General features: G+C 38.4%; 1 protein-coding gene across 2 annotated transcripts in view; it reads right to left on the reverse strand.

The window, feature by feature from the left end:
• Positions 1-8,096: 8,096 nt before the first annotated feature.
• The window catches only part of LNPEP (leucyl and cystinyl aminopeptidase), a 49,675-nt gene continuing 32,115 nt past the window's right edge, over positions 8,097-25,656 (reverse strand). For both annotated transcript variants that reach the window (XM_050987018.1, XM_050987017.1), the window contains 12 exons: positions 25,212-25,325; positions 22,698-22,829; positions 19,839-19,970; positions 18,542-18,702; positions 15,914-16,002; positions 15,033-15,213; positions 14,168-14,324; positions 12,611-12,795; positions 11,787-11,948; positions 10,811-10,951; positions 9,746-9,827; positions 8,097-8,750 (listed from right to left, as the gene is read on the reverse strand). In XM_050987018.1, coding sequence (XP_050842975.1) covers positions 8,619-8,750; positions 9,746-9,827; positions 10,811-10,951; positions 11,787-11,948; positions 12,611-12,795; positions 14,168-14,324; positions 15,033-15,213; positions 15,914-16,002; positions 18,542-18,702; positions 19,839-19,970; positions 22,698-22,829; positions 25,212-25,325 — 1,668 coding nt within the window. In that variant the 3' untranslated portion in view covers positions 8,097-8,618. The remainder of the gene's footprint in view (positions 8,751-9,745; positions 9,828-10,810; positions 10,952-11,786; positions 11,949-12,610; positions 12,796-14,167; positions 14,325-15,032; positions 15,214-15,913; positions 16,003-18,541; positions 18,703-19,838; positions 19,971-22,697; positions 22,830-25,211; positions 25,326-25,656) is intronic.

The following is a 25,656-nucleotide window of genomic DNA, read 5'->3' on the forward strand; positions in this document are numbered from 1 at the left end:
TGTGGTCAGAGACACAAGTCAGCTGCAAGGAGAGAGGGCTTGTCACCTCCAGTGCAGCTGCCAACGTAGTGCCCACAGAATTTGCACAGCTGCAGTGCCCTTGGCCCCGGAGCTGATGTCACAGAGGGACTGGTTCCATGTTCTGGGCATGGTGCTGGCCCTGGAGGCCGGGGGGAAGGGCAACATAGAGCAACAGAAAGGTCTGGATTGGAAAGTACCTTAAGGATCCACTAGTTTCCAACCCTGGCCGTGCACATGGATGCCTTCCACTACACCAGGTTGCTCACAGAGTCCCATCCAAGCTGGCCCCAAATAGTAACAGGAATGGGGCATCCACAGCTTATTTGGGCAGGCAACCTGTGCCAGCACTGTGACAATGATACAAATTTTACTTGTCATTCAAAAATCCTTCAGAATTTGCAGCAACAATTAAAAGCAACACATATCCTGATTTTTAAAAACAATTTGTGAAATTGTTTTCATTTGCTTTGCCTGAGACAAAAAAATCAACTAAAAAAATGCAACTTGAGGCCTCAAGGAAAAAAAAGTCTCAATGTCTAAACTCTTTTGGTGTTGTTTAGAAACAAACTGTGAAGAATTCTCATTGAAAGTCATTTTCCTTCAAGAAGCCAGAGCCCCTTCCTGTTTATTTAGTTGTTTCCATTGGACTGCTGAACAGCTTACCCCTATTTCAAGAGGTACAGCACAGGCTGTGCATTGGACTGCCCTTTCAGTTACTGCCAAAAAGTTCTTCTCTTTGACCAAACTCCAATTTTCTTTGATGAAGTTCAGGGAAGACCAAGGAGATGGAAGGTTCCAGAGTCCAGTTTCAAGTTCCCTGGTGTGCTGTACCGCACACACACAGAAGGATCAGATATCAGAAGCCTAAGACACTGTATTTCCAGCTGCTATCGCCAAGACACGGAAGTCCCTAGGATCTGCATTCCCTTATTACACTGCACCCTTGCACTTCTCTCTGAGTGGGAAGTTCCAGCCCTTTGTAGAGACCCTTTCCCTTTGGGCCTGACTTGCCTGCCCACAGCTGCATTTTGCAAATCCCAGCTCAGGGGGAGGTCTTGGTTCACACAGAAAAATGAGTGGGACTGCACACATGGCTATCTGTGAAAATAGACCACTTTATTTTTACAGCAACTAAGTCACCATCGGCCATTGCACACACATGGAGGAGGAGTGTGGGCAGGACACAGTGGGCCTTTGGCACTGAGGCTACCTTTGGATCAGCAGGCCCCAGAAGGAAAGGGCTGTGGTCTACTGATCCCTCCCTAGCATGCCTCAGGCTCCAGGCAGCCCGCCTTCAAGTTGCAGTTTGACTTAAACCCAAGATGAGGCTGGGTTTTTGTTTCTTTGAACTCCGTAAATCTGGTAATCCCCTTCCCCTACCTTGGTTACAGGGGAAAAGAGAAACAAAAAACATTTCAGTTTGTTGCTGCATTTCTTTGGCTTTTAAGGCAGAAATGCTCTTCATGCCATGCCAGCAGTGGTGTTTTGGGCAAAGTGGGCATGAGTTTGATGCCTTTTGCTTTTGCAAAAGCAAAAGTAGAAAATGAGGGAAAAAAGAAAAAATTAAAGAGAAAAGAGAAAAAAGAGGAAAAAAAAAGATAAAGAGAAAAAAGGGAAAAAAAAAAAAAGAGAAAAATAGGATAAGGGTTTTCCCTGGAAAGTGTGTTTGTACCAAGGGAAGCCTGAACATCATGTGGTACCATTCCACAAGTTTCACCCTTACAGGTTCTTGAGGGCCTTGGTTGTTGATGGCCACATCCCATGGCCAAGTGTGATCTAAGGAGGCCTGCAGGCATCACCTTTACACATTGAAAGTTGCTGTGGTCAAAACTGCAGGTTTTTGGTTTTGCTTTCATATCTCCCCAAGTTTGGAAATTTCCCCTCCCCCCCTGCTCCTCAGTTTTTTTTCCCCTTAGGAACAGGGCAGGAAATTTATTTTTGGTCTGAAACTCTCAGCCTCTCCCTCTGTAATAAATACTTTCAGATTCCCACTGCATGGAATATAGGTGATAGTGCAGGGTGTTTTATATGGGTATGGGAAAAACTACAAGCCTGTGTTTTTAGAACTGTGCCTGGAGGAGAAGCTGTGCCAAGGTATGATGGTTATGGATTGCATGGAGGCAGGAATGGATGATGCCTGGGAGGACGTAAGAGAGCTGTACAGACCCAGCCCCAACTTGTACCTTCCCCCTGCTATACAGATGAAGAGGCAGCAACTAACCCGGGGAATGATGAGCAATGCTGTCAATATTCTGTATGAGAAGTGGGAAAGGGGTGTCTGCTGAGATCCTGGTAGGAGGGCCACCACTGTTGTGGGTTTGTCCACTGCACAAAGTCTCTATGCCTGCTACACAGTGTTAAAGCATATGCAGAAAAATGTGCTGTGATACTACATGAATAAACAGTTATGCCCACAGGCTTTAAAAAATATTACAGCTTTTAATCCAAGGGATAAAACCTCCCCAGAAGCTCTGGTGTGACCTTCACCACAGGGCTGGACAATTCATAGTTGGATTTCTCACAGAGGCTACTCCTAACTTGGAGAGGTCACAAGAATGATGTAATAGCTGCAGACATTGGTCTGTGATTTTCTTTTATTCTTGAGTTCATTATCATTAGGCTAATTTAATCTTGTCACCTTGTGCCATGCAAAGATTTAAAAAAAAACCTGAGGTTTTTCTAAAATGAGTCATGAAAAAATTTGAGTTGTTCAGCCAAAGCTGAAATTTGAGAAGAGGTTTTGTAACTTCAGGAACACTTGCTGTTGTCATCATATTGAAAAGCTCTCATACCTTCTCGGTGATTTGCCATGGGCAGCTCCTCACAGCACTGACTCCTTCTTCACAGCCAACAATTCCAACTATCTTCTCAACCACCTAACCCACTCTTTTGTAGCACTCTTCTTATTAAGGGCAGGCCTGTTCCTAATCTTTGGTGATTAGCACAGCTGCAACTCCTCAGGTGTGAGACTACCTTTTGCACTATTTTCTTACATTTCATCCCTCCCCAATTCTCCCATTTCTTTTAATTATAAAGTAGCAGCATCTCTAGAAAGATATGTTCAAGTAAATTGATATTATAACATATTCACATATCTCACTTAGGACTAACAGTATACAAATGTTCAGGCAACACGGTACAGTCAGAGCATACATTTCTAAGTTCCGATTTAGTTTTGCTTTTCAAAGTCTAGAACATCAACCTAAGGCTTTTCATAAACTAATGCTGTGTTTACTATCTTTTGCAGGGCTCTTTGTAAAAGATAGCAAACCCTGCACAAACTTCTTTTGTGTAATTTCTATTTAACTTCAGAATGTGTCTGTGCGCTGACTTTGATTACTCAAACTTACATTACATATTATCAGAAACTCTTATACTTACACTTCTAGAATACTGATGATATCAATAGCTGTACAACTTTATAAGGCAACTCACAATAAGTTAAAGGCTATATATTAGGGTAGTAACCACAGTTACATAGTTTTATCAATAGTTTTATGACTTGAACAACATTGATGTATTATCTGTCGAGTGTACTTATGCCTATGGAATATAAACTTTCACTTATGCCTAATCAAAGACTAATAGTTGCAATTCAGAAACAAATGCACATTTCATCAGCAAACAAATACACCATTGTGAATGACAGAGCTACTCTGTCCCCAGCTCCAACTGCTACTTTAATAATCCTCTTCTTCCTTTTACAGTTCTTTGTTGTATTAGTTGGCCACTGCAAGCCTCTCTTGCCCTGCTCTGTTTTCCATGTTGATGAAACAATCTGTTCTTCTCTTGATATGCTATTTCTCATTGTGTCCCCAGCAGCTCACCTGTACTCCAGGTGTCAAAGTCTATCAGGTCCAGACCAGGCAGCATCCCCTGCTGCTCTCAGTGCTACGCTGGGCTCCATCTCTGGCTGCACCTTGCCCTACAGCCCAATCCCAAATCACATCAGGTTACTCTGGAGATGGCCACTATACAAGTTTAGAAGGCTTCTCTTACATGTTTGCTGTGTAGCTCTGACTCTGCCTCTCAGAGCTCTGTGTTACAGCTCGTGTCCTGCTGTACTCACTGGCATTGTGGGAGAACCTGGCACCATCCTGGGTCTCTGCTGGACTGGGGCCATACCTTGGCAGCGGGGTGCAGGGCTGGCTCCAATGCGCCAAATAAGTAAAATGTGTAGCATCCACTCATATCCAGCACTCTTCTTCTTGGGCATGGTGTCTCATACGCTGTCCAGACTTCTAGCTCTGAGGTCTGCCTGCATTTCTTTCAGGATCAGGTCTTCCTGGCTACAACTCATCTGGATTTTTAGGCTCCCAGGCTCTTGGTCCACCTGCTCAGCTCCTAAGCTCCACAGTCTTATTTCTCTTAGGTCTGTAGTCATCTTCCTGAATCACCTTGGGACAACACTCCTCAATATTTAACTCCTTTTTCCCAAACCACTGCTTTCTCTACAGTTCTCTGTCCAAATCAGCATGGGATCACGTCAGGCTCACCAATTGCTGTCATTATATTTCAAAGCTCTCATACCTCCTCGGTGATTTCTCATGGGCAGCTCCTCACAGCACTGACTCCTTCACAGCCAACAACCTCAACTCTCTTCTTAACCAGCTAACCCACTCTTTTGTAGCACTCTTCTTATTGGATACAGCTGTGGCCTATTAAGGACAGGCCTGTTCCTAATATTTGGTGATTAGCATAGCTACAACTTCTCAGGTGTGAGACTACCTTCTGCACTATTTTCCTACATTCCATCCCTCCACAACTTGCTGCCTGTGCTTGTTGCAAAGCTGGAGCGAAAATGGACTTCAAAGGACAGGACTACACCATTAAGGGATACAGTGAAAATGAAATCAAGAGAAGTTGGTATTTCCTCCTTGGATGGATGCACTGATTTAACCACTGATTGTGGTTTCTGCATCAGCTGGCTCCCCAATATCAAGAGCAAATGCCACTTTTTTGCAGACCCCTGAATCCCGTGCAAGGGTGTGCAGATACCACTAGTCAGGCACAACCATGGGCACCATGAACCCCACAGCTGGAAGCATCAGAAAGAGGAGGCCTTTGCTCCAACAGTGCAGAACTACTACTGCAACAATCCACATCACTCATTAATTTCCTGGGGGCTATGTGGGGACTATGTGAGGTCTTCTGAAGGGAGGTCCATGTGGCTAAGTTGTTCTTGTGAGGGACAAGAGGCATTGTTTAGCAAGATGACCTTTTCCCAGACTTTTTTTTAAATTTAGGGCAGTTTAAGTGCATAATTTAGCTAAACACAGTTTCCCTAGAGAGATCCTGCCTTTAAAAACAGAAATGCGGGGGAAGAAAGCTGTCTATTCTTATGCAGATGTGAAACAGATGTTCCTCCTCCATGGCTCTGGGCAAGCCTGCAGCAACCTAGGAGTAAGGACCTAGCCCAGTAATAATGGCTGAATCCATGCACATCTAATGCCCACTTTGAATGTAAGCACAATAGCCACAGTAACAGGATGGAGCTTTGTCTTTTATCCCCAGACACTCCCATTCCAGTGGGTACAGTTCGTCCTCAGGACCAAGTAGCATGAGCATCACATCCCTCATGACTTGTTCTCTGAGCTGGAAGAAAGCTGTATGAGAGGCTGAAGATGCTGAGTGGAAAGAAATGGCAAGGTAAATCCCTGCTGCAGGCTGCCATGGGAGAGAAGTGCGCACGCTGGCAGTACCCTCGGGCTATGTCTTCTGCTCTCTGCAACACTTTCTGCAGCTGCAGGTGCTGATGTGAGCAGCCTTCTGCTCTTGCCACCACAGAAATTTAGCAATGGAGTTGGAGATCTGGAGCTGAAGAGGAGGTAAAAGACAGTATCAAGTGCAGAATCAAGCCCTGTGTGGCCACTCTGTCCTTGCACAGCCTCTGAGATGAGGAGCTGCACTACCAAGGAAAGGATGCTGCTGGACAATTGTGACAATAGCATCAAAGACACTGAAGCTAATGTGGGGGCCACATGCCTCTGGGAGTGGCCAAGCTTGGTTTGCCACATGGCCCACCACTCCAAAATCAACCCTGACCCAATGATGCATCCTCTTTCAGAAGTCCTGCTGTATCTTTAAATTCCATAGTCATCCCTCTAGAATTGCTAAGGCTGGCTCACTAAGTCAATTCCTAAGGCATCTAAGGAAACATTTGCTTATTACACTTCAGCCTATTAGTTTGCATTTTGTACAGCTCCTAACAGTTTGTGTCCTACATGTGGTAATCTCACTTACTAAGTACTACGTAGTTACATTAAGAATTCTGTAATCCTGCATTGCCTGGGTTACCTTGAACAGTTCCAGTTTTTGTCCTGCACCTATGGCTAAGCTTTATTAGCCTTACTCACACTAGTTCTAAACAGAATCCAGCTAACAGGACATCCAACTCTCTCTGGCTCTCAGGATGGAGTGGCAGTCCTCACCTTCCCCTGGAGGCTTTTTCAGAGTCCTCCTAACATTGGGTTCCTGCTCTGTGTCTTGCACTGACACCTTACCCTTTTCCTGACCCTCACCCTGCCCTAAGCCCATGTCCAACATGAATTTTGCCAGCAAAGGCAGTCTGCCTTGCAGACTGGTCTTACACATTTCAGTCTTCATCAATTCCCAATACATCCAAAAAAGGAGAATTCTCGTGGAAGGAGGAATTGACTCAAATACAACTTATTAAAAGAGCTGGAGACTCCCTAAGAGAAAAACAATTTTAAAACCTCTAAAACTGACATAGCAAAAGTATGCATATGTGGCAAACGGTAAATGAAAAAATTCTCCCCAACTTTCCAGACTTTCTTGGTACACTTCCTGTCTAAAACTCAGCTCCATGTTATTGCTTCACAGTTGTCACTAAAGCATTTTAATAAAATAGTGACAACTTTTAAAATTCCAGAGCAGAAATCAGGAGGAAGATGGGATCCTCTTCCACAGTTTTGATTTTAAATTTTTAAAGACTCAATACTGTGGCCAGGAATGAAATAAAACACATGTGAGGGGGCAGCAGAGATAGAAAAGTGGAAGTTTACAACTGACTTCTAATTTAATTTAAGAAGTGACTGGAAGAAAAAGATGGCATGTGTATATATATATACACACACACGTATTTATATGTACATATACATACATACACATACACACATATATATACAAATGTATGAAGATGGAAATGGTATTTTTGTAGAATTTGAAAGATTTAAAATACAGAAGGAATCGAAGTAATACATGACAGTATAAAAACTCCAAGGATATACTTGATTGCAATTCTCATTCTGTAATTTAACAGTTCTAAATTTAACAGGCTTGGGCTTGCATGAATCCAGAAAAGATACATTGGCAGTGAAATGAAAAGATAAAAAAGTATGCTTACTTTTGCATACACACACACACACACTGTAACTCCAAAATGGCTTTTTCCACCAATTCTGAAAGACACAGATTGCACTGCCGGTATTGCATATTTATAGTGTTGCACATATAGTGTTTCAGCTCCTATTCTTTAAAAGATTTTCAGGATTTGTCTCACAAAATTTTTTACAATAGCAGAAAAACAAATCATTAAAATCTAAATTAGAAGCTTTCCTAAAACTAATGCCATGAAGACAGAACAATGATGACAAATTACACTGTGATTTGCAAGTTATCAGGCAATGAAAGACCAGAAGCTTACAAAAATGAAGTGACTGACTAATCTATATCAACCGCAAATGCTCTGCAACAAGTGGTGAAACTGAAAGCCAGTAGTCAAAAGGGCACAAATCAGTACAGTCTAACATATGAACAAACCTAAAAAAATACAATTCTGTGCAGCTTGTCAGAGACCAATACCACAAAATCAGTTGAAGTTCGACAACTAATGATGAGATTCTCTAAACTATCTGACAAATTCTGAGTGCAAGTTCCAAAGCCACACCACTATTTCTGGAAATCCCATCTCTAAAATGCTTAGTTTTGCTATGTTTCTTCTTTTCCATGTTACCATCCAGCCACTTTTACATATCAAATTGTATATTATTAGCGTAAGATTTTTTTTTAATGTGTAAATCCTGAAGAACACAATGAAATTGAAAAATCCAAACTTAAACTGAATTGGAATTGTATTTATTTAGTCTCTTGAACTTTATAACATTCACTACTACTTATATATCTGAAATGTAATTCTGTTTCACAACAGCTTCTATATCTACCAATGTGGAAACCACATAAAGTTTTGCATTAAGAAAAAATCTACTGCTCAATGAGCAGTCTGCAAAGAAGTCATGGTAACTCTTTCTTACCTGACTGTCAGTATTAACCCTCTGCCAAGAAACTATAACACAACTCCAAAGGAAAGGGCGTAAGTTTCACATATAAAATTATATTTAATCATTTGTGCAGATGTTTGGTCTATAGATGAAAACAGTTTCAGGGTAAATACTTACATATTGCTCAAAATGCTTCAAAGAAAATAAAATTTTATCTGAGACATGCCCTGAGCTATCTATATTCCTTAATAGTGCAATGTTGCAGTGATGCCTGGTTTCACCCTGGCTTTCGCAAATAAAACACAATAACTGCTCACAGAGCTCCTAAATGGCTGACACAGCACAGTATTATATGCACTACAGCAGTTCTTGTAGCTTTGCCAAGTTTCTCTCCATCCACTGGATATTGAGCTGAATCGTGTCAATTGCCTCTTTTACACAATGCAGTTGAGAACTCTCTTCTGATTTTGACTCAAAAAATGACTTGACCTGCATAGCAAGAAAAAAGAAAGAAAAAGAAAATCTTAATTAAAATCAACATTAGCCAGAAAAATACAGGGTGTTTACAGGTTCAGCAGCAAAGGCTATACACATGTTGCAGGAAATCTATTTTTAAGAATTGTTTGTATCTATGCAGTAAGCAAACCTCGCAAAGGAGTTCCCAAAATGCAAGTAAAGCATTTTTCACGGATACAGCACCATTAACTCATTTGGTTTCAGTATGTCATTTCACCAGTAAACAGACATTCATTTACCATATCACAAAGCCAACAGAGAGTATGCAGAGTTCTGGAAAAGGAGTGCTATTCTGTGACAAATAATTGGTTGTTGCAAGCAACCCTCTTCACCATTCTGGAACAGCCCCCACACCCAATCATCATTATAACTGGCAATACTAACACTTAAAATACTATGGATCAAATCATTAACACCAATCTCTATCAAATTATCTGAATGAAAACATTAGACTAAACTGTAAACAATTCTTGATACATTAACTTCAAGGCCTTGTTAGGGAAAACAACAGATCTTTCTGAAAGCAATTAAACAACTCTTGACTGATACTCAACTTCTACAAAAACTCTTTGGGATTGATGATGGAAAAAAACAGCAAAAAGCAAATTTTATGGTGTAGTATCACATTTCAGAGATACAGAAAGCAAATCTTGTATATAAAATCTAGACCAAAATTACATATAGATCAAGTCATTATTTTGTGAGACAGTGTGTTCCAGTGTACAGGAAAACACAACAGTATAAACCAATAATTGGGTTCAACTCTGTCACAGACTCAGTATATAATCTCCCAGTGTCTATGCATTTATTTACCATGTATGAAATAGGGAAAACAATTGATATACATACTCTCAACAGGGTGTCAATGATATAAATAACACATAACATGTGTTTTCCTCATCCGTCAACTAAATGAAAACAGCACTGGCACTAGAAAATAACCCTTTCTGGTAGATTGTGCCACCAACCTCAAGCAGATGTGCCTTTGTTGCAAACTGAGAAGTTGACCAGGTAATAATATTTTGGATAGTATATGAGCCTAGATGAAACCTGTAAGACAAACAAACATTTTCAGCTAGGAGACACTTTAACATGCAGTTTTGGTGTATGTATGCACTCTTTTCTATTATTTCTACTTTTTTGTTTAGCAGTTCAAAATATTAAAAGCACTTAAATGCAATACCTTACATTACAATTACATACCTTATTTTTCAGAAGAAATATATATTCTTAGAAATCCAAGCCTCTAGCTCCCTATTCCCTCTAAAATGTAACATCAGAGCAAAAGCCATGGAAAATTTTCAAACTTCTATCACAGATCAAATAGTAAAGAACTGAGGACACCACACAGTGAATATCAAGATCTGTATTTGTGGTTTGTATGTGTTTTAAAGCTCTACCAGAACTGAACCTGCAACCAGGTTTTCTTTCAAACTACGCAACTCTGTAATATTGGTAATAAAGAGCTTGCTAGAGAAGTCTTCCTAGAGGAGAAACTTTTCAAGCAGCATGAAACTATTTAAAAATCAAAGATGGGATTTAGAAACAGAGGTTTCTAGTACTGTTGGCTTTCTGAAGACTTGGGGGGCCACCTTTCCTTCTGGGTACCTTCAAGGACAGTGAAAGACAACATATTTGTGAAGCAAGTGGGGTATTTTGGTTACTTGGTTTTAGGAATGCTGTGGCAATTCAGAAAATATAAATGTTGAATTATTTCCCTGGATGTCCTTTTGAATCAATTTGATTCACATAAATATCTTTCAACTGAACCAATCATCTTAGAGACAGCAACCTTTCAAGAGAAATTAAGACCAAAATTGTTGAGAATTACTGGGAGTCTCTAGGATGATTGTTGAGAGTTCAAATTTTATGTAGCAAGTTATATTTATAAACTCTGATTTTAAAACATTATTTAGAATTTTAATATGAATATTCTTATATGAACACTCCTATTTATTGTCTTGTTTGAAACAAAGAAACAGGTGCTTTTGTCACTGTGAGTTTGAAAGTTTCAGCTGTATGAAAAGCCTTACTTTTGTGTAAGCTTTTCCCAGTTCTCTTTGACGAAGTCCCAGGCCAGCAAATATCCAGGCAAACTCTGGCTAACGGTTGCTATGATATGTGAAAGCTCCTGTGACCTGATAATTTCTCCTTCAAGACTGTTCTGCATTAGCCTAGGAGACAAAGTATAATCAAAGAGACAGGAAAAAAAACCATCATTCATATGTTCACACAGGTTTCCTGAAAGTCCTCAATTAGATGGAAAAGATGACATAATACATCAAGCAAGCAAATTCTGGCACCTGGAAGAAATCAATGTATATATATTTTATTACAACAACTGCATTTACTTAGCTTTGATTTCCAGAAGTCAGAATGACCTTGGCTCTAATCCAAGTACCTGAATTTTCACTGGTGTTGGAAAAGATGAAGTAAATTCTAATAGTTTGTAAAAGAAAAACAATACATTGAAGACGTAAGAGTGGGAAACTGAAGACCAAATTAGAGGACAAGTTTGCGTTGTCCATGCAGTATTAAGATTTAGTCTACAGAAAAGAGCATAATGTAAAGTCAAATTTTCACCCAAAGAAATAAATGGAAACAAGAAGAGAAAAAAAAAACCAAACAAAAATATACTTTAACTAGTTATTATTTTGATTATACAGATATATTGATATTTTAAGGCTATATAGAGCAGCCTGCAATTTTGCTACTTGCACTGCAAAATCTGAAATTTTGTGTTACCAGTAGTGCAAAGCCTGTAAGTTCAATTCTTTTCTCTTTCTGCATATTCAGAATTTGGGTTTTTGTGTTGTTCTGTTACATAAGTTATTTTTAAGTGAAAAATATCAGGTTCTTTGTGTGTATGGAAGCCTGTGCAAAACATCTGGATGGATTTTCTTTAGCAATCAGAAATTTTTTCAACAATAGAAAAAAGGAAAGACACTTTTCCAGGAAGATTTTATCACTTGTAATTTACACTGCATACAATTTTTGGCTCCTTCATACCAGATCAGCTTTCTGGCATCTTCTGTGCTGGCCAAGGCTTCAATCATTTTGCCTTTCTCTGCTTCAGAAACTGAAGAGAAGTACATTTTCAGGAGGAATTCCCAGCCATCATCAGACTTGGCTCCAACTGCAAATATGGCTTTCATAACATCACTAGGAAGACTATAAGGAAAAACAAAAACAACAAAACAAATAAACATTGGGGGTACAAAAATGCTCACCTGAGGAAAGAAGAGAAAAGTCACAAAATTAAAATATTGACTTGAAGGAGATGCCTCTCTTCGGAGCAATTTGATTCTGTAGCAATTGTTAAGATTTGGCATTACTGAATTCATGCCAATCTAATACTTTCAGTCACTAGGAAAAAGCAAATCATTTAGTCACATGAAAACAAAGTCAATCGTACACAAAATTGAGTATTTTCTACAGCTCAAAATGCACACTGAATCCACAGCAGAAGGAATTCTACATGACAATAACATGTGCTTTGGCTTTGCCACTAAGTAATCCTCTTTCAGCATGCTTCTCAGGAAATGCAGATGAAAAAAAAATTTATGGCTGGTTTTGCAGTTAAACTAAATGAGCCCGGAGAAAAAGTCTAGCACAGTCATCCTCTCATTGTGAAACAGAAATTACTTCTACACATGGAACAGTTAAAAGATAGAATCACATTCTTTATCAATACCAAGTCGGTGGTGGTGGTGTGGTGGGGTTGTTTTTTGATTGTTCTGTTTACTGTTGGGGTGTTTTTCCCAAGTACAATGGTGGCCATGCAACAGGAAAGCAGATGGGTAAAGGAAGTAGAAGCTCAGTTTTTGTGGTACCTAATTGATCCGTTAGACTTCATCCATGTCTCAAACATCTTAGCAGCAGTTGTTCTACAGTTTCTTATATCATGAGTGCAGGCAAAAGCCAGCAGTGTTGACCGGAGATCTCGTTCAGACAGGGTCCCATCATCTGTCCATTGCTGTTGATCCATTTTATCTCCAAGCAAGTGCTCTATCCTATGCTAAAGGAGGAAAAAGTTACTAGCAATAGCTAATCCCTTCCAAGAGGATTTCCTATATATAAAATTAGTTTAATCCAAGAAAAAAATAAAAGGTTGAGCTTTTGAACTGTGGAAGCTAAACACAGTAGTTTTTCATCTGTTTATTCCAACTTACACATGGTATTACTTAACTGTAGGAATAAGTATCAGATATCACATAAATCTGAAAGATGGGCCAGATTACATCTTAAACTGACCATGGAAACTGAAGACTGCTCTCTGAGCCTTGGCTCAGACTTGCTTGTAATCAGCTTACAATCACAAAGCACTACAGCTTCAGTATGTTTAACTGCTTTTAACTTCACCAACTCACAGTAAATACACATTCATTTAGCAAAAAGAAACAACTTTTGTACGTCTATAGGCTGAACACCCTTCAGTTTTGTAGTTCTGTAGCTTGCCAAAACCACAGCTGGATGCCTGATCAGCTACCACATCTCAGCTGAAAATTCTGAACTTAAATAAAACTGCATAGACACTGCATTGCAAACCAGAGCTTGGGCTGTTTATAGCAGATTCATAACAACTTTGGGTAAATTGCAATACTGGTTTTTTTTCTTTATGTTTCCTTAAGCACTAATTATCCCTTCCTAGCATAAAGAAAAAAATGTCTGCTATTCTATCTAATAATTTAATAATTTTCTTATACACTAAATCTCTTTACTGATGTTTTACACTGCTAAGCAGCAAAGGTCATCTTAAACCAGTAGATGAATATGGAGAAGAAGCTCCAAACTAAGAAGGTAAACAGAGAAATTAAAGACATATGCTCATCAAGAACTGAACCTACAATTTTGATTTCACTGTCAAGTCTGTAGAACTACATTTTATTACACAACTGGAACAGGACAATGACAACCATCCTTGTGTTTCTATTTCTACAGAAAACAGTTCCAGTTTTTTCTCTTGTCTCTCTACAAAGCAATTAGATCTATGATCTCTAGCCACTGTAACTTTTAAAAGTAACTTTTCTGTACAAGAAAAGTATATGAAATCTGTTTAATTACATATTTGTACTAAACTGACCTGTATGGGCACTATAAGATAGCCCCAGACACCACTGCAGTACATTCCCTACAAAATATTTTGGGGCATATGGGTATGGTATGGAAAGAGGGGAAAAAGAGGGGAAGAAGCAGGTCCAAAAAATGTAGCATTTTGGTAAGAGACCACTAGAAAAAGCTGGAAAGACTGGCAACTCTCTAGAATTCCCATCCAACTTAGTGAAATTAATGAGCATGTTCAGCAGTCAACATGTAAAAAGAGAATGTAAGTATAAAGAACATAATAGCTAATTATTCAGAACTATCATATATGAAAAACTAAGACATACCATGACTCTTGCTGCCAGTTGTTGTTCACCTTTTTTGTCTAAAAGACTGTATATAAGACTCAGCTGAAACAAAGCTTGAGTAAGTGGTGCAGTGCTGTTCTCTTTGTTGAGGTAATCAATCAACTCAAAGGCCTTTTCCAGAGACTCTCTTCCTAGACTATGGGTCAATGAACACAGACATTAAAACAGATTACAAAACAAAAGCACTGAAACACTGAAACAAATCAGAAGTGATGCTTTCCAGTATACTAACAGAGAGGTAAGGTAATAGAGGGGGTGACACAAGAAACAATTTACATGTAGAAATGTTCCTATTTTAACATCAGCAAGATTACAACAATGCAACGATGGCCACTAACATGCCTCCAGTTAACAAAAATTGAAAATGGGTAAGGAAGTGTGGCAATGATGTCTGAAAATATTTATCATAAATAAGGGCACTCAGATAGAACAGCAGTTTCTGAAGAGACAATCCAATATGTTCAGCCTCACCTGCTTCTGATAGTGGTGGTGAAATACATGAGAGGGCACCAGCAAAAATTTAAGAGGAAAATAGCTTACTTTCCAAAATGGAGCACTAGAGTACAGGAAAACAGTTAGCAGGCAGATTATTGGACACTAAAGAAAACAGAACTTCCAGAAATGGAAACAATCATGTGGCTCTCTGTAATCCAAACAAACAGATTATGCTATAAAGAAGAGGAGATAACATCTAGAGCATCAGTGAACAGTTCCAACAAGGCTACTGAAGACTGAGTTAAATTTCCTTTAAAGCAGTTGTCTCTAGAAACTAAATCTGATCTTATCTAACTTGGAAAAAACTTGAAACACATATTAAATACCTTTTACAATATGGAAGTCTTACCGTGCAAGGCTGAAGATATTGTTGATCAAATTTGCTCTATCTTTAGGACTCAGAGCAGTGTGGTTTTTTTTCAAGAGATCAATCAGAGTTTTCCAGTCTTCAGCATAGTGTACTATGTAATAGCCATTCATGTCCACATTGAATTTTATCCATTCCACCTCTTCTGGAAGTTCAATGACAGCTAGTGGACAGACAATATGTTATCAGCTGAAACAAATATTTAAAACTGTTTGTCCAAATCAAAATCTATGAAGTAGACTCATACCAGAGAGACAGAAAATTCTTTCTCACCATTTCCCCCTATAATGACAAAGGAAAAGCCAATAAGAAGGTTTTGAAAGACGGCTCAAAAATTCCAGGTTGTACTTCCTCTTCCTACACCTGACTGAATGAACATTATCACAGGCCGCCCCAAGTTGCAGCAGTGAATTTTTCTCCTTTTGTCCAGTTGTTCTTTCAAAAAGCCCCACCTACAGTTCCAAATACAGTATTTTCCTACACAGTTAAATAAAATAAACATTTCAGTGGAAAGTTACTTGCTACCATTTCAGCAAACTGGCAGATCAACTTTCACATAACTTGCTCTCTAAAGAACATGCAATTTGAGAGACTGTGTGTATGCACTGTGATGAAAAGCATAGGCTTTTAAAAATTTCAAACCTATGATTCTGTTCCAGTTGCTGCCATGTATTTATACACACAATACTACAGGGTACCAGCTCTCTGATGATGACACTACCAGCAGTGCGCTGCTCCAGATCTCTGAAATTATTTTATACCCTGTATGTCTTCAGCTTCACATCTTACGCAAGGGTGCTCTCAGAAAAATCATATACCTGTAACACTAAAGTAACTTGCTACCAAAGCTTTTAGTCACATACCTGACTTCCGATCCAGTAAATATGCATTAGTGCAATGGGTGAAGTTGCACCTATTTGTTATGTAAGTGAGAGGAATATGCCACAGGTAACTGCAAAGGAAAACAAACGATTACTGATATGTTAGATACATATTATCTCCCTTGAATGGTTTGTTTTAATTTAATTTAATTTGTTTTATTATAATTTAATTTATATCATTTTGTACACTAATAATAGAATCACTGAGTTCTAGAATGTGGAATAATAAACTATAAATCTCACTTATGTAATCAGAACATGATGAAAGAGTAAATGCACAGCATGTACAGAAGTTATTTTTTAAATCCCACCATGTTGAAAAATGGGTAAATTTTACAGAACAGACTGGATTCAAAGAGACCTTTTAAGGTCATCTAGTTCAGGTCCCCTGCAATAAGCAGGAACATCTTCAACTAGATCATGTTGCTCAGAGTCCCATTCAACCTGGCCCTGAATGTTTTCAGGGATGGGGCACCAACCACCTCTCTGGGCCACCAGTGCCACTATTTTACCATCCTTATCGTAAAAAATACTATTCCTTATATCTAGCCTAAATCTACCGTTTTATTTTAAAACTATTATTCTTTGTCCTATCATGACAGGACGTGCTAAAAAGTCTGTCCTCATCTTTCTTTTAAATACTTGAAAGAATGCAGTGAGGTCTCCCCAGAGTCTTTTGTTCTTCAGGGTAAACAGCCCAAATTGTCTGTCTGTCCTTGTACAGGAGAGGTGTTATGTCCATCTGATTGTTTTTGTGAACCTACTCTGGACTCACTCCAACAGGTCCATGTCCTCCCTGTGCTGGGACCCCAGAGCTGGATGCAGGGTTCCAGATGGGCTCTCACCAGAACAGAATGGAGGGGAAGAATCCCTTCCCTCCCCTGCTGCCTACGCTGCTTTGGATGCAGTCCAAGATACAACTGGAATTCTGGGCTGTGAATGCACACTGCTGGCCTGTGTCCAAAACCATGACTCCCCCAAGTCCTCCTTTTCAAGGCTGCTCTTGATTTGTTCATCCCCCAGCCTGTGTTGATTCCCGAGGCTGGCCTGACTAAGGACCCACTCCTCGAGCTTGTCCAGATTCCTCTGGATGGTATCCCTTCCCCCCCGCACACCAACTGCACCACTCAGCTTGGTGTCATCTACAAATTCTCTGCAGGAGCACTTGATCCTACTGTGTTGATCACTGATTAAGATCTTAAACCACACTAGTCTCTGATGGACTCTACTTTTCCTAGTACTTCTTTCCCAGTTCCAGCATGCTAGGTAGCTAGTCCAATATCATACAGATAGCAAATCTCTAGCTGCGTCAGAAATTCATCCAGTATGATTTTTACATGAGTCCAACATTGTTTTTCTGATCTTATACAAGTTTTTAACTAAAATTAAAAAATTATCCAAGTACAAGACTCAAATTCCAAATCATGGTATAGAATCCAAAATTCACTGTATAGCACTTTCTTAAGTGAACTGCAAGCTGAAATGCTAAGGAGGCTCATAATGATGATAAGGACCTGGCTATTTAGAGAAAAACATAAATCTGAGTGGGATGAAAGAAGCTTCACATATTAATCTGATTTTGACAGGGATCCCCTCTATGTATGACTCACACAGACTGCTCTTTTTCTAAACCTTTTCATACATGCGCCAAATTTACATCAACTAGAAGCATAAATTACTTAGCTTAAAAATCCTTCCCTTCTTCCCTGACCTTTCAACCCCACATTGCTCTTCTTTCTCCCCATAACAAAATAAAGCAGAGATTTCTAAACTCCTACATTTCAAGAGACAAATTTCATTCACAGACCTATTTTTCTGCAAGGTGATGCAATGGACCTAGCTCCTGTTAAAACTTCAAAAAACTGAATAAAATCAGCAAAATATCTAAAGAATTCTGACTTACATATTTTTGTTAGAAAACACTGTTGAGGGTCCTACAGTAAGTTACATTTGCAGTAAACAAAATTTTAAATGTACCAACTGCCACATCTTTGCTTCTTCAGTATTTGTGTGTGTATTTCCTTTTAGTTTTTGGAACAATAGATATTGCCTTTGTTGTACATTCTGTCATTTGTTGTCATGTAGTAGTGTCATCTTAAAATTCTGAAGCCAAGCAACCATTGATTCTGGCTTCTCTACCTTCTTGTAGTAAAGCCCAAGGTATGCAGCTGAATTTTGGAAGTTAGAAGCAGAGGGTCTAAAGTAGGATACATGCGTCTGTAACTTCTGTGAAACTTCTACAGCCTGCCTTTCTTTAGAGTCTTGTTAAACACACAAAACTTTCTCAAATGTAAAGAAACCTTTACTTAGAAGATCTGCCTTTTGGTATTGAAAACCAACTCATGATGTCAAGCTTAAAAACTTCAGGAAAAGGCTGCATGTAAGAAATTCCGATTACAAAGGGTATCACCAATTTTTAGCAGTTACTTCAGTGGAAATAGACATGGACCTCCAGACAGATACTAGATGAATGAATTTTTGTGCTGAATTCTCTGTTACTACCTGACTTCAAAGGAAACACTAAAAGGCCTGAATAGAAGTCAGAAAGATGTACAAACTTAAGACAGCAGCTTGCTTTTAATGGATAAAAGGTATTAAGAAGGTAATAACCTTGTATCTGATGTCCAATTTTCTGGTTCCACACGATACAAAAATTTCTCTTGTTGTACTGAAATTATCTTTCCCTTTCGGACAACAGTGACTAAAGGAAATCCTTTATGCACAATCCAAGTCTTCATCATTTTTTTTACATCTAGTGTTCCATTGGTAATCTGTAAAAACAATCATAACATAAAAAGCAAAAGAGAGAACACTTAACTTTCTTCTTAGGTTACCAAATAAGTGGTTGCATGATTTTGCATCTGAAAACAATCACTTTGACAGTGAACTTATAAATTTCCCTCCACTCTCTGGGCCCCAGCCATCCAGACAGTTCTTAACCCAATAAAAGAGTGCACCTGCCCAGGCCATGCATGAGCTGCCAGCTTTTCCAGGAAAATGCTGTGGGAGACTGTATCAAAGGCTTTGCTGAAGGTCAGGCAGACAATATCCACAGCCTTTCCCTCATCCACCAAGTGGGTCACCTGGTCATAAAAGGAGACCAGGTTGGTCAAGCAGGACCTGTCCCTCCTAAATCCATGCTGGCTGGACCCGGTTCCCTGGTTGTCCAGTATGTGCCCTGTAATGGTACTAAAGATGATCTGGTCCATGACTTTCCTTGGCACTCAGTTCAGGCCAATAGGCCTGTAGTTCCCCTCGACCCTTAGTCCTTCCCCTGTCCTTCCTGCCTTCTCTCCACCTTTCTTTCCCTGGCCTCTCTGATTCCCACAGCTTTGCTGACTCTAGTCCTCACTCTCGTCTAACCCAAGCCTTTGCTTTATTGACCCCTCCACACTCATTTTAAAATTAGACACAGCCTTATGCCTGCCTTATAATTTGAGACCTGCCTGTACAGTCTGCTTTCCTAAAATTTCATCACACTTGTTAAAACACAAGCTATCACAAAGTTACATTAGTAGAGAGTAACCCAAGACCTCTGTGAGGTTGGATATAGCTATTCCTTGAAAGTAAATTTTATCCTGAATTTTATTACTTGCATTCTGGTCTTAACATACTACCCATGTAATTGTAGAGAGGATATGTCTATTCTGGATGGACATACAGGGCAGTACATACTCACTCATAGCGCTTTTCTGGGATGGTATGCAATGTAGTCCTAGAAGCTTCAGTAATCTTCCTATCTATATGAAAGAACTTTGGAATAAGATGAGCAAAAAATTCAGAGTACTTACCAGCAGTCCATTATCCTACCTTTTCAATCAACAAGTAAATAAATAAAACCTATGATACTCTTAGAGAAGTGGAGAAAAAAAAAAGAAAGGAAGAACAGTGTGTCCAAGACGGATACCTCATTCATGCTGTCCCACAGGTCATCACTCTGGGCAGTTCCATAGCTGTGATTATGCAAGTATACCTCAATGCCAGCTTGGAAAACATCCTTAGTGAGATAATGCTTCAGCATCAAAAGAAGTGAAGCCCCCTTTAGGTAGAAAAAAAATAGAAAATGAATCACTAAATTGAAGTTACAGAACTGTTTTAAGCATATGCATATTATAGCTCTTTCACAGTACAGGAGTAAGTCAGAAGCTAGCAGATTTTATTCAAAATAATATCCTTCAAATAATTACCTTTACACTCAGTTTCCTTTGGAAAATATTCTTTTACTATTTCATAAACTCCAAATACAGTTACAGAAAAGGCTATGTAGTTTGAAAATTTTTCCCAGGTGCTTTGGAAAAAAAAATGTTTTAAAGGCTCAAACTACAATTACAAAATGGACTAGTAGAATTTGACATTTGATCCAATCAATATAACCTGAAAAATATTGCCTTCTTACTTATTTGTCTCTGCTGGCTGCCATTTTACATTATCAATACTCATCTGTATGGTACAGAACTGCACTTGTAAGTCAGTATTTAACAGTCATATGATGTGCATTTATATCAAAAACCTAAAAACACAGGAAAAATGCAAGATACACTTGGTAGGCTGGAATTGACTGTAGAAGAACAAGTACTTTTTGACGTGTTTAAATACAGCCATGTCTTCTACAGAAAAAAAAGAAAATATAGTTTTAGTATCAAAAGGGCTGTGAATGTTTCCATGTGAAAACCACCAATAAGGAAATTGCCTGAGCACTTCCATATTGCAGAACTGAACACAGACGAGCAGCCATAGATCAAGAATAGGTAAGGTACACTTTGCATTTTTGGTACTATTTCTAAGAAAGAAACAAGAAGAAAAGGAGAAGATTTTAGAGAGATAATGCATTGTTCTCACACATTCCAGTCTCAAGTTCTGGAATGTAACATCTTATCTGAAACTGAAGGCTGCCTGGTTATTCACTACTCATCAAATGCCAGGAATAGCCCTTATTTCAGTTTTTAATAATATGGCCACAATTTCCTCTCCTGTATGCATCTCTACTTGACCTACAGCTCTGCTTTTTTGTTTTTCCTACTGTCATATCCTTCCAGGTAGATCTTGTCCCACACATGGGTGTTAGGTTTACTGACAGTCTGCAAAACAGTCGGACTAAAAATAATATTGTACAATTATTTCTGTTCAAAACAGTACAATGCAGAGGTCACCTCCTAATCTGTATCAGTTGGTATACCAGTAAAACAAATTACTCCGTACAGTTCAGAAACAGACAACCCTGTGCCTATCGGGGACTACATTGCAAGTGTCTTCTCACATGAATCACAAAGAACTCAATCTAAGCTATAAGGACAACAAGAGTGTAATATAAGAACTTCATGCATGAATGAAAAGCTATGCAATGAAATCCTCTGAAACATAAAAACCATCTACAAAAACACTATTTCTGACAACGTGCAAAATCTCTTTTGTTCAGCTCTTAAAGGTGTATGTTAGTACAATTCTATTCAAAATGTGCACATACTTATTAGTAGCAATGAAGTAATAAAATAATTCTCCAAATATAATGTTATACTAATTGACTGAAATGTCAATCCAATCCCTTAGGAAACTTTTCCGTTAAAATTATACAGAGAAGATTCAATCAAAGATTGTCAGAATTTGTATCTCTAAAGTTAGTTGGCTACAAACATGATTGTGCCAAATGCATAGCTTCCAGAAGCTCACCAAAAAAGGAATTACTTGAGACAGCACCTCTGAAGCATGAAACAACAGCCATGCCTTTTGATAAAAGGAGAGAATCCAAATTCATCTGGCCGTCAAGGTAACCTGAAAATCATAGGTATCTGTTCTTGCAGCTGAGAGAGTAGAGTCCAAAATAAATGGAAGCACATCACTCCCACAAGTCTGTCTGGCATCCCAGACTATTCAAGGATGCCAGACAAGACATGTCGACCCGTTGAGACTTGCAAAAGGAAGTCAGAGGAAACAAACCAAGACTGTCATGGGAACTGCATTCCACTGAGCAGAAGAAGATGCAGTCCTTGACTATTTTCTAGCAGAAAATAGCTGTCCCCATGATTTCTAATTAGATGAAAGTACAAGACAGTGATGGAAAAAAAATGCCAGCTAATCCATAATAAACACAGAAAAGGCTTTCCTCCTTTTATAAACTCTGTTATCTACTAAAATCTGGTATCTAAAACCTGAGACAGCATGAATAAAAATTTTGTAAATACAGGTATTTCTTCTCTCATGCATTTTGAAGCAAGGCACTGAGATACTTTAACAACATAAGTCTCACACACAACTCCCACTAGACATTAGAAATAATCAAGTTTCAGACAACCAGAATATGCAGTAAAATAATTTGCATTCAGAAGCAAGCTTCCAGTTCAGGATATCTCTAAAATACTAGAGGTTTTTTAAACCAGAAAGTGTGTAAGATTGAGTGATTACTTTGGTGTTTTGTTTTCACTCTTTTTTTAATCACTTGTTACAGTCTGCTACCAGAAGAATATATGCCTAACTGGTTATGTTGCTTCATCTATTGGTTCCCTCTTACATCTTCATGAGTATTATATTTTGTGGTCAAGCACTGAACAAGAGGGAAGTAAGGCAACAAATACATATACATAATATTTTCCTAATTAAATGATACATAGATGCTCAAAAACATTATTGAGAAATCCTGCATTGTTTGAGTTAGGTGTAAATAACCTCCAAAGGTCTGTCAATACATGCCTATTTACTTGTGATTCCACATTCGTATTTTCAATTACTAATGTATCACTTTCCAAATACTTTGGTATATTTTTACAGTTACCTTGATGTAAGAAAGAGCATCAAACATTTCTTCAATTTGCTCTGAAGACTGAACAGAAGAAGAGACTGGATGTGAAGAATTCAAGGCATCCTTCATCATAGCCTTGAAAATTAAAGTAAGGAAATCTTCATCCTGGAAGATAAACATTTTTAGCTGTTTAAGAAGCTGAAATGCACATGTTAAGCCGAAAAGTAAAAGTTGTCTCTGCTTTGCTCCTCCACTACTCTAGGCAGCAAAATAATCGTCAGGATGTAATTTATAAAAGCAATTTCCCTCCCACATTTTAGCAATGGAATCTCATTTTCGAGTCTGCATCATTATGCAGACCTTTAAGCCCCTGTCTCAAGCAAGTGTGTCAATGGCACTAGACAAAAATGCACCTTCTAAATAAGGTGCAAATTTCATATTCAATTTCACCACTGTTTTCAGTTCATTTACAGGAGGAAGGGAATATAAAAATATGACTTTTATGTCATGAAGTCTAGAGAAATTATTCATTATAGTAATGTTTGGTAAAAATGTAATCAGCAGTTTATCTACTGATTACCAAAATCTCTTTACTTCTTTTCTTCTAGATTCAGGATATTAGAACTTAATACATTGGTACCAGAACAAAACCCCATATACTGAAAAAAAGCTGATCATATCGGTATGTTTCCATTTCATTTCATCAAGGCAAGCAAACAATTCTCTATACAGTAGACAGTTTAAAAAAAACCCAAAACCCCCAAAAATAACAATAACAAAACCCACAAAAACAAAATCCACAAAAACCCTCTGTGAAATTCAATAAAAATAACTGTTAAAGTTTAAAATGCTAAGGCTATTCTTGAATGGAGAAGTTCTAGGGAAAGTATTTTATTTTCACCAAAACACATTCTGGGACCATCAAACAATGAAATGAGATATTCATCAAGGCAGCTTGTCAGACAGCTTTTGGAATGAAGAACACAGATATTAGATGTGTCCTTGTTAAAAAAGGACACCACTTCTGTGTCCCACCCTCAGCACATATGCACCCAATAAGCAGAATGGCTACATACTTCTGGTGACAATTCAACTGAACAACCAAGCTAGGCCAAATGAAGAAGTTTTGGAACATCCAATGCTGCAAAAGAATTCAGCTGGACCAGGGTAACAACTCAAGATTTTCATACTAATAAGAGAGATTTAAGAACTCAAGCTCACACTTCTCCAAAATGCTGAGAAGAACACTATCAGGCAGGAAACAGTCAGTACAAATCAGGTGTTCAATCCCATGACTAAGGTAAATTACGTAAACACTCCTAGAAGTTGATTTCAGGGCTCAGGTATGTCTTCTCCTTGGAGCTATCTCTATCCAGAATGAAAAATTAGTCTCTCCACTACTCTGTACATTTTTTACCACTAACCTTTGTTTATCTGCCTGTCATTCCCAGTGACAAGGAAGTTTTACAGCAGCAGCTGATATTCTTTCATTGGAAAAGAGAGACCTGAAATGCTAGGTCACTTAGTACTTGAGTGAGTTAGTAAATAATCGCTACATTATTATGTCAGAAAGATTCTACACTTCAGCCATTTTTGTAAACAGAAGTGCCTGTGGGAGTAGTGCTTTGTATTAAGTGTAACTCAATGCTTTCAGAATCCTTTGTGGTGGACCATTTGTTATTTTTATGCCAGATCTGCTCATTTGTGAAATTCAATCTGATTCAGACACACACAAGCAAGTACCACGATGATGGGAAGACAGGAGTTACTTCATGTAGGCAAAGAAAACAAAGGGAACTTCTAACAAAGACCATTTAGTTAGAAAGAAAAGACTATTCAGCCAAGGCAGAAGAGATCTAACAAAGTTTTTAAAAATGCAACAAGTAGCAGGTGCACAGTAGTTTGCAGAAAGAACTATTATATAAGCATTTATCTTTAAGAGAAAAGTCTGATATTGCTATTAGGGAATTGAATTTTTGGTTAGCAAGTTTATTAACAATTATACTATTGGCTTTCCAGGCTCACGCTGTTCTAATCAAATGATGAAATATTATAAAAGCTATGCACACTTAATAAATGTGGTTATACCATTACTGGGGACTGTGTTTCTTTCGTGCACTTGCAATCTCAGGCATATTTAATAACCTAAAGCTTCTCAGGTCTATTCGGAAAAGCAGAAATAGACAAACTTGTTCAATAACATGTCTGCACTTCTTCTAGAAATATTTTAAGTTATCATTTGATATATAGACATCTACATGTTTAACACCTGCAATTTTGCACAGAATACTTTAACCTTCACAAAACACAGTAGACTGCCTGTAGATTACTACCAAAAAAAAGCAAAAAAAATTTAACACCCTCAGGAACAATGTACCATACTCAAAGCCACTTCCAACATAATAAAATGCCGAAGCAGAGACACATGATCTCAATGGTGTCCAAAATTAATTTTAGTATCAGTTTATAAGTATCAATCATTTATAGGCACCACTAAAAACAGCTTTTAGTGAAGGTACTGTAAATGTAACTATAGAAATTACTTACTGAACGTAATTCTGGAAAAACCTGCTCCATGGCAAAGTATTCCATGAACGTGGCAAATCCCTCATTCAGCCAGAGATCATTCCACCATTCCATAGTTACTAGATTGCCAAACCACTAAGAAAGACCAAAAACATTATTATTTTCTTGGAATTAAAATCAAATCAGAAGTACTCCATCCATCCACTGCCTTATCTAAAATGAAGGTAAGGTAAAATGATGGTCAGTCAAAACCACAGTAAAGCCTTTGCAGCAACAACTCCTTAAGCATGGCATGACAGTTGAACTCTGCCTGTTGTGCTGTAGAAAATACACATAAAGGTTTTCTAAACAGATACAATACACTACCCAGTCACAGTGAGGGAGGGGTGAATTTAAGGATAGAACAGAATTGCACTTAAAAACCAAAGAAATTAAAAATTAAAAAAGTGATCTTCCCAGACTAGTA

This window comes from Serinus canaria, chromosome Z (genome assembly GCF_022539315.1).
Source record: "Serinus canaria isolate serCan28SL12 chromosome Z, serCan2020, whole genome shotgun sequence".
Classification (NCBI taxonomy): Eukaryota; Metazoa; Chordata; class Aves; order Passeriformes; family Fringillidae; genus Serinus; species Serinus canaria.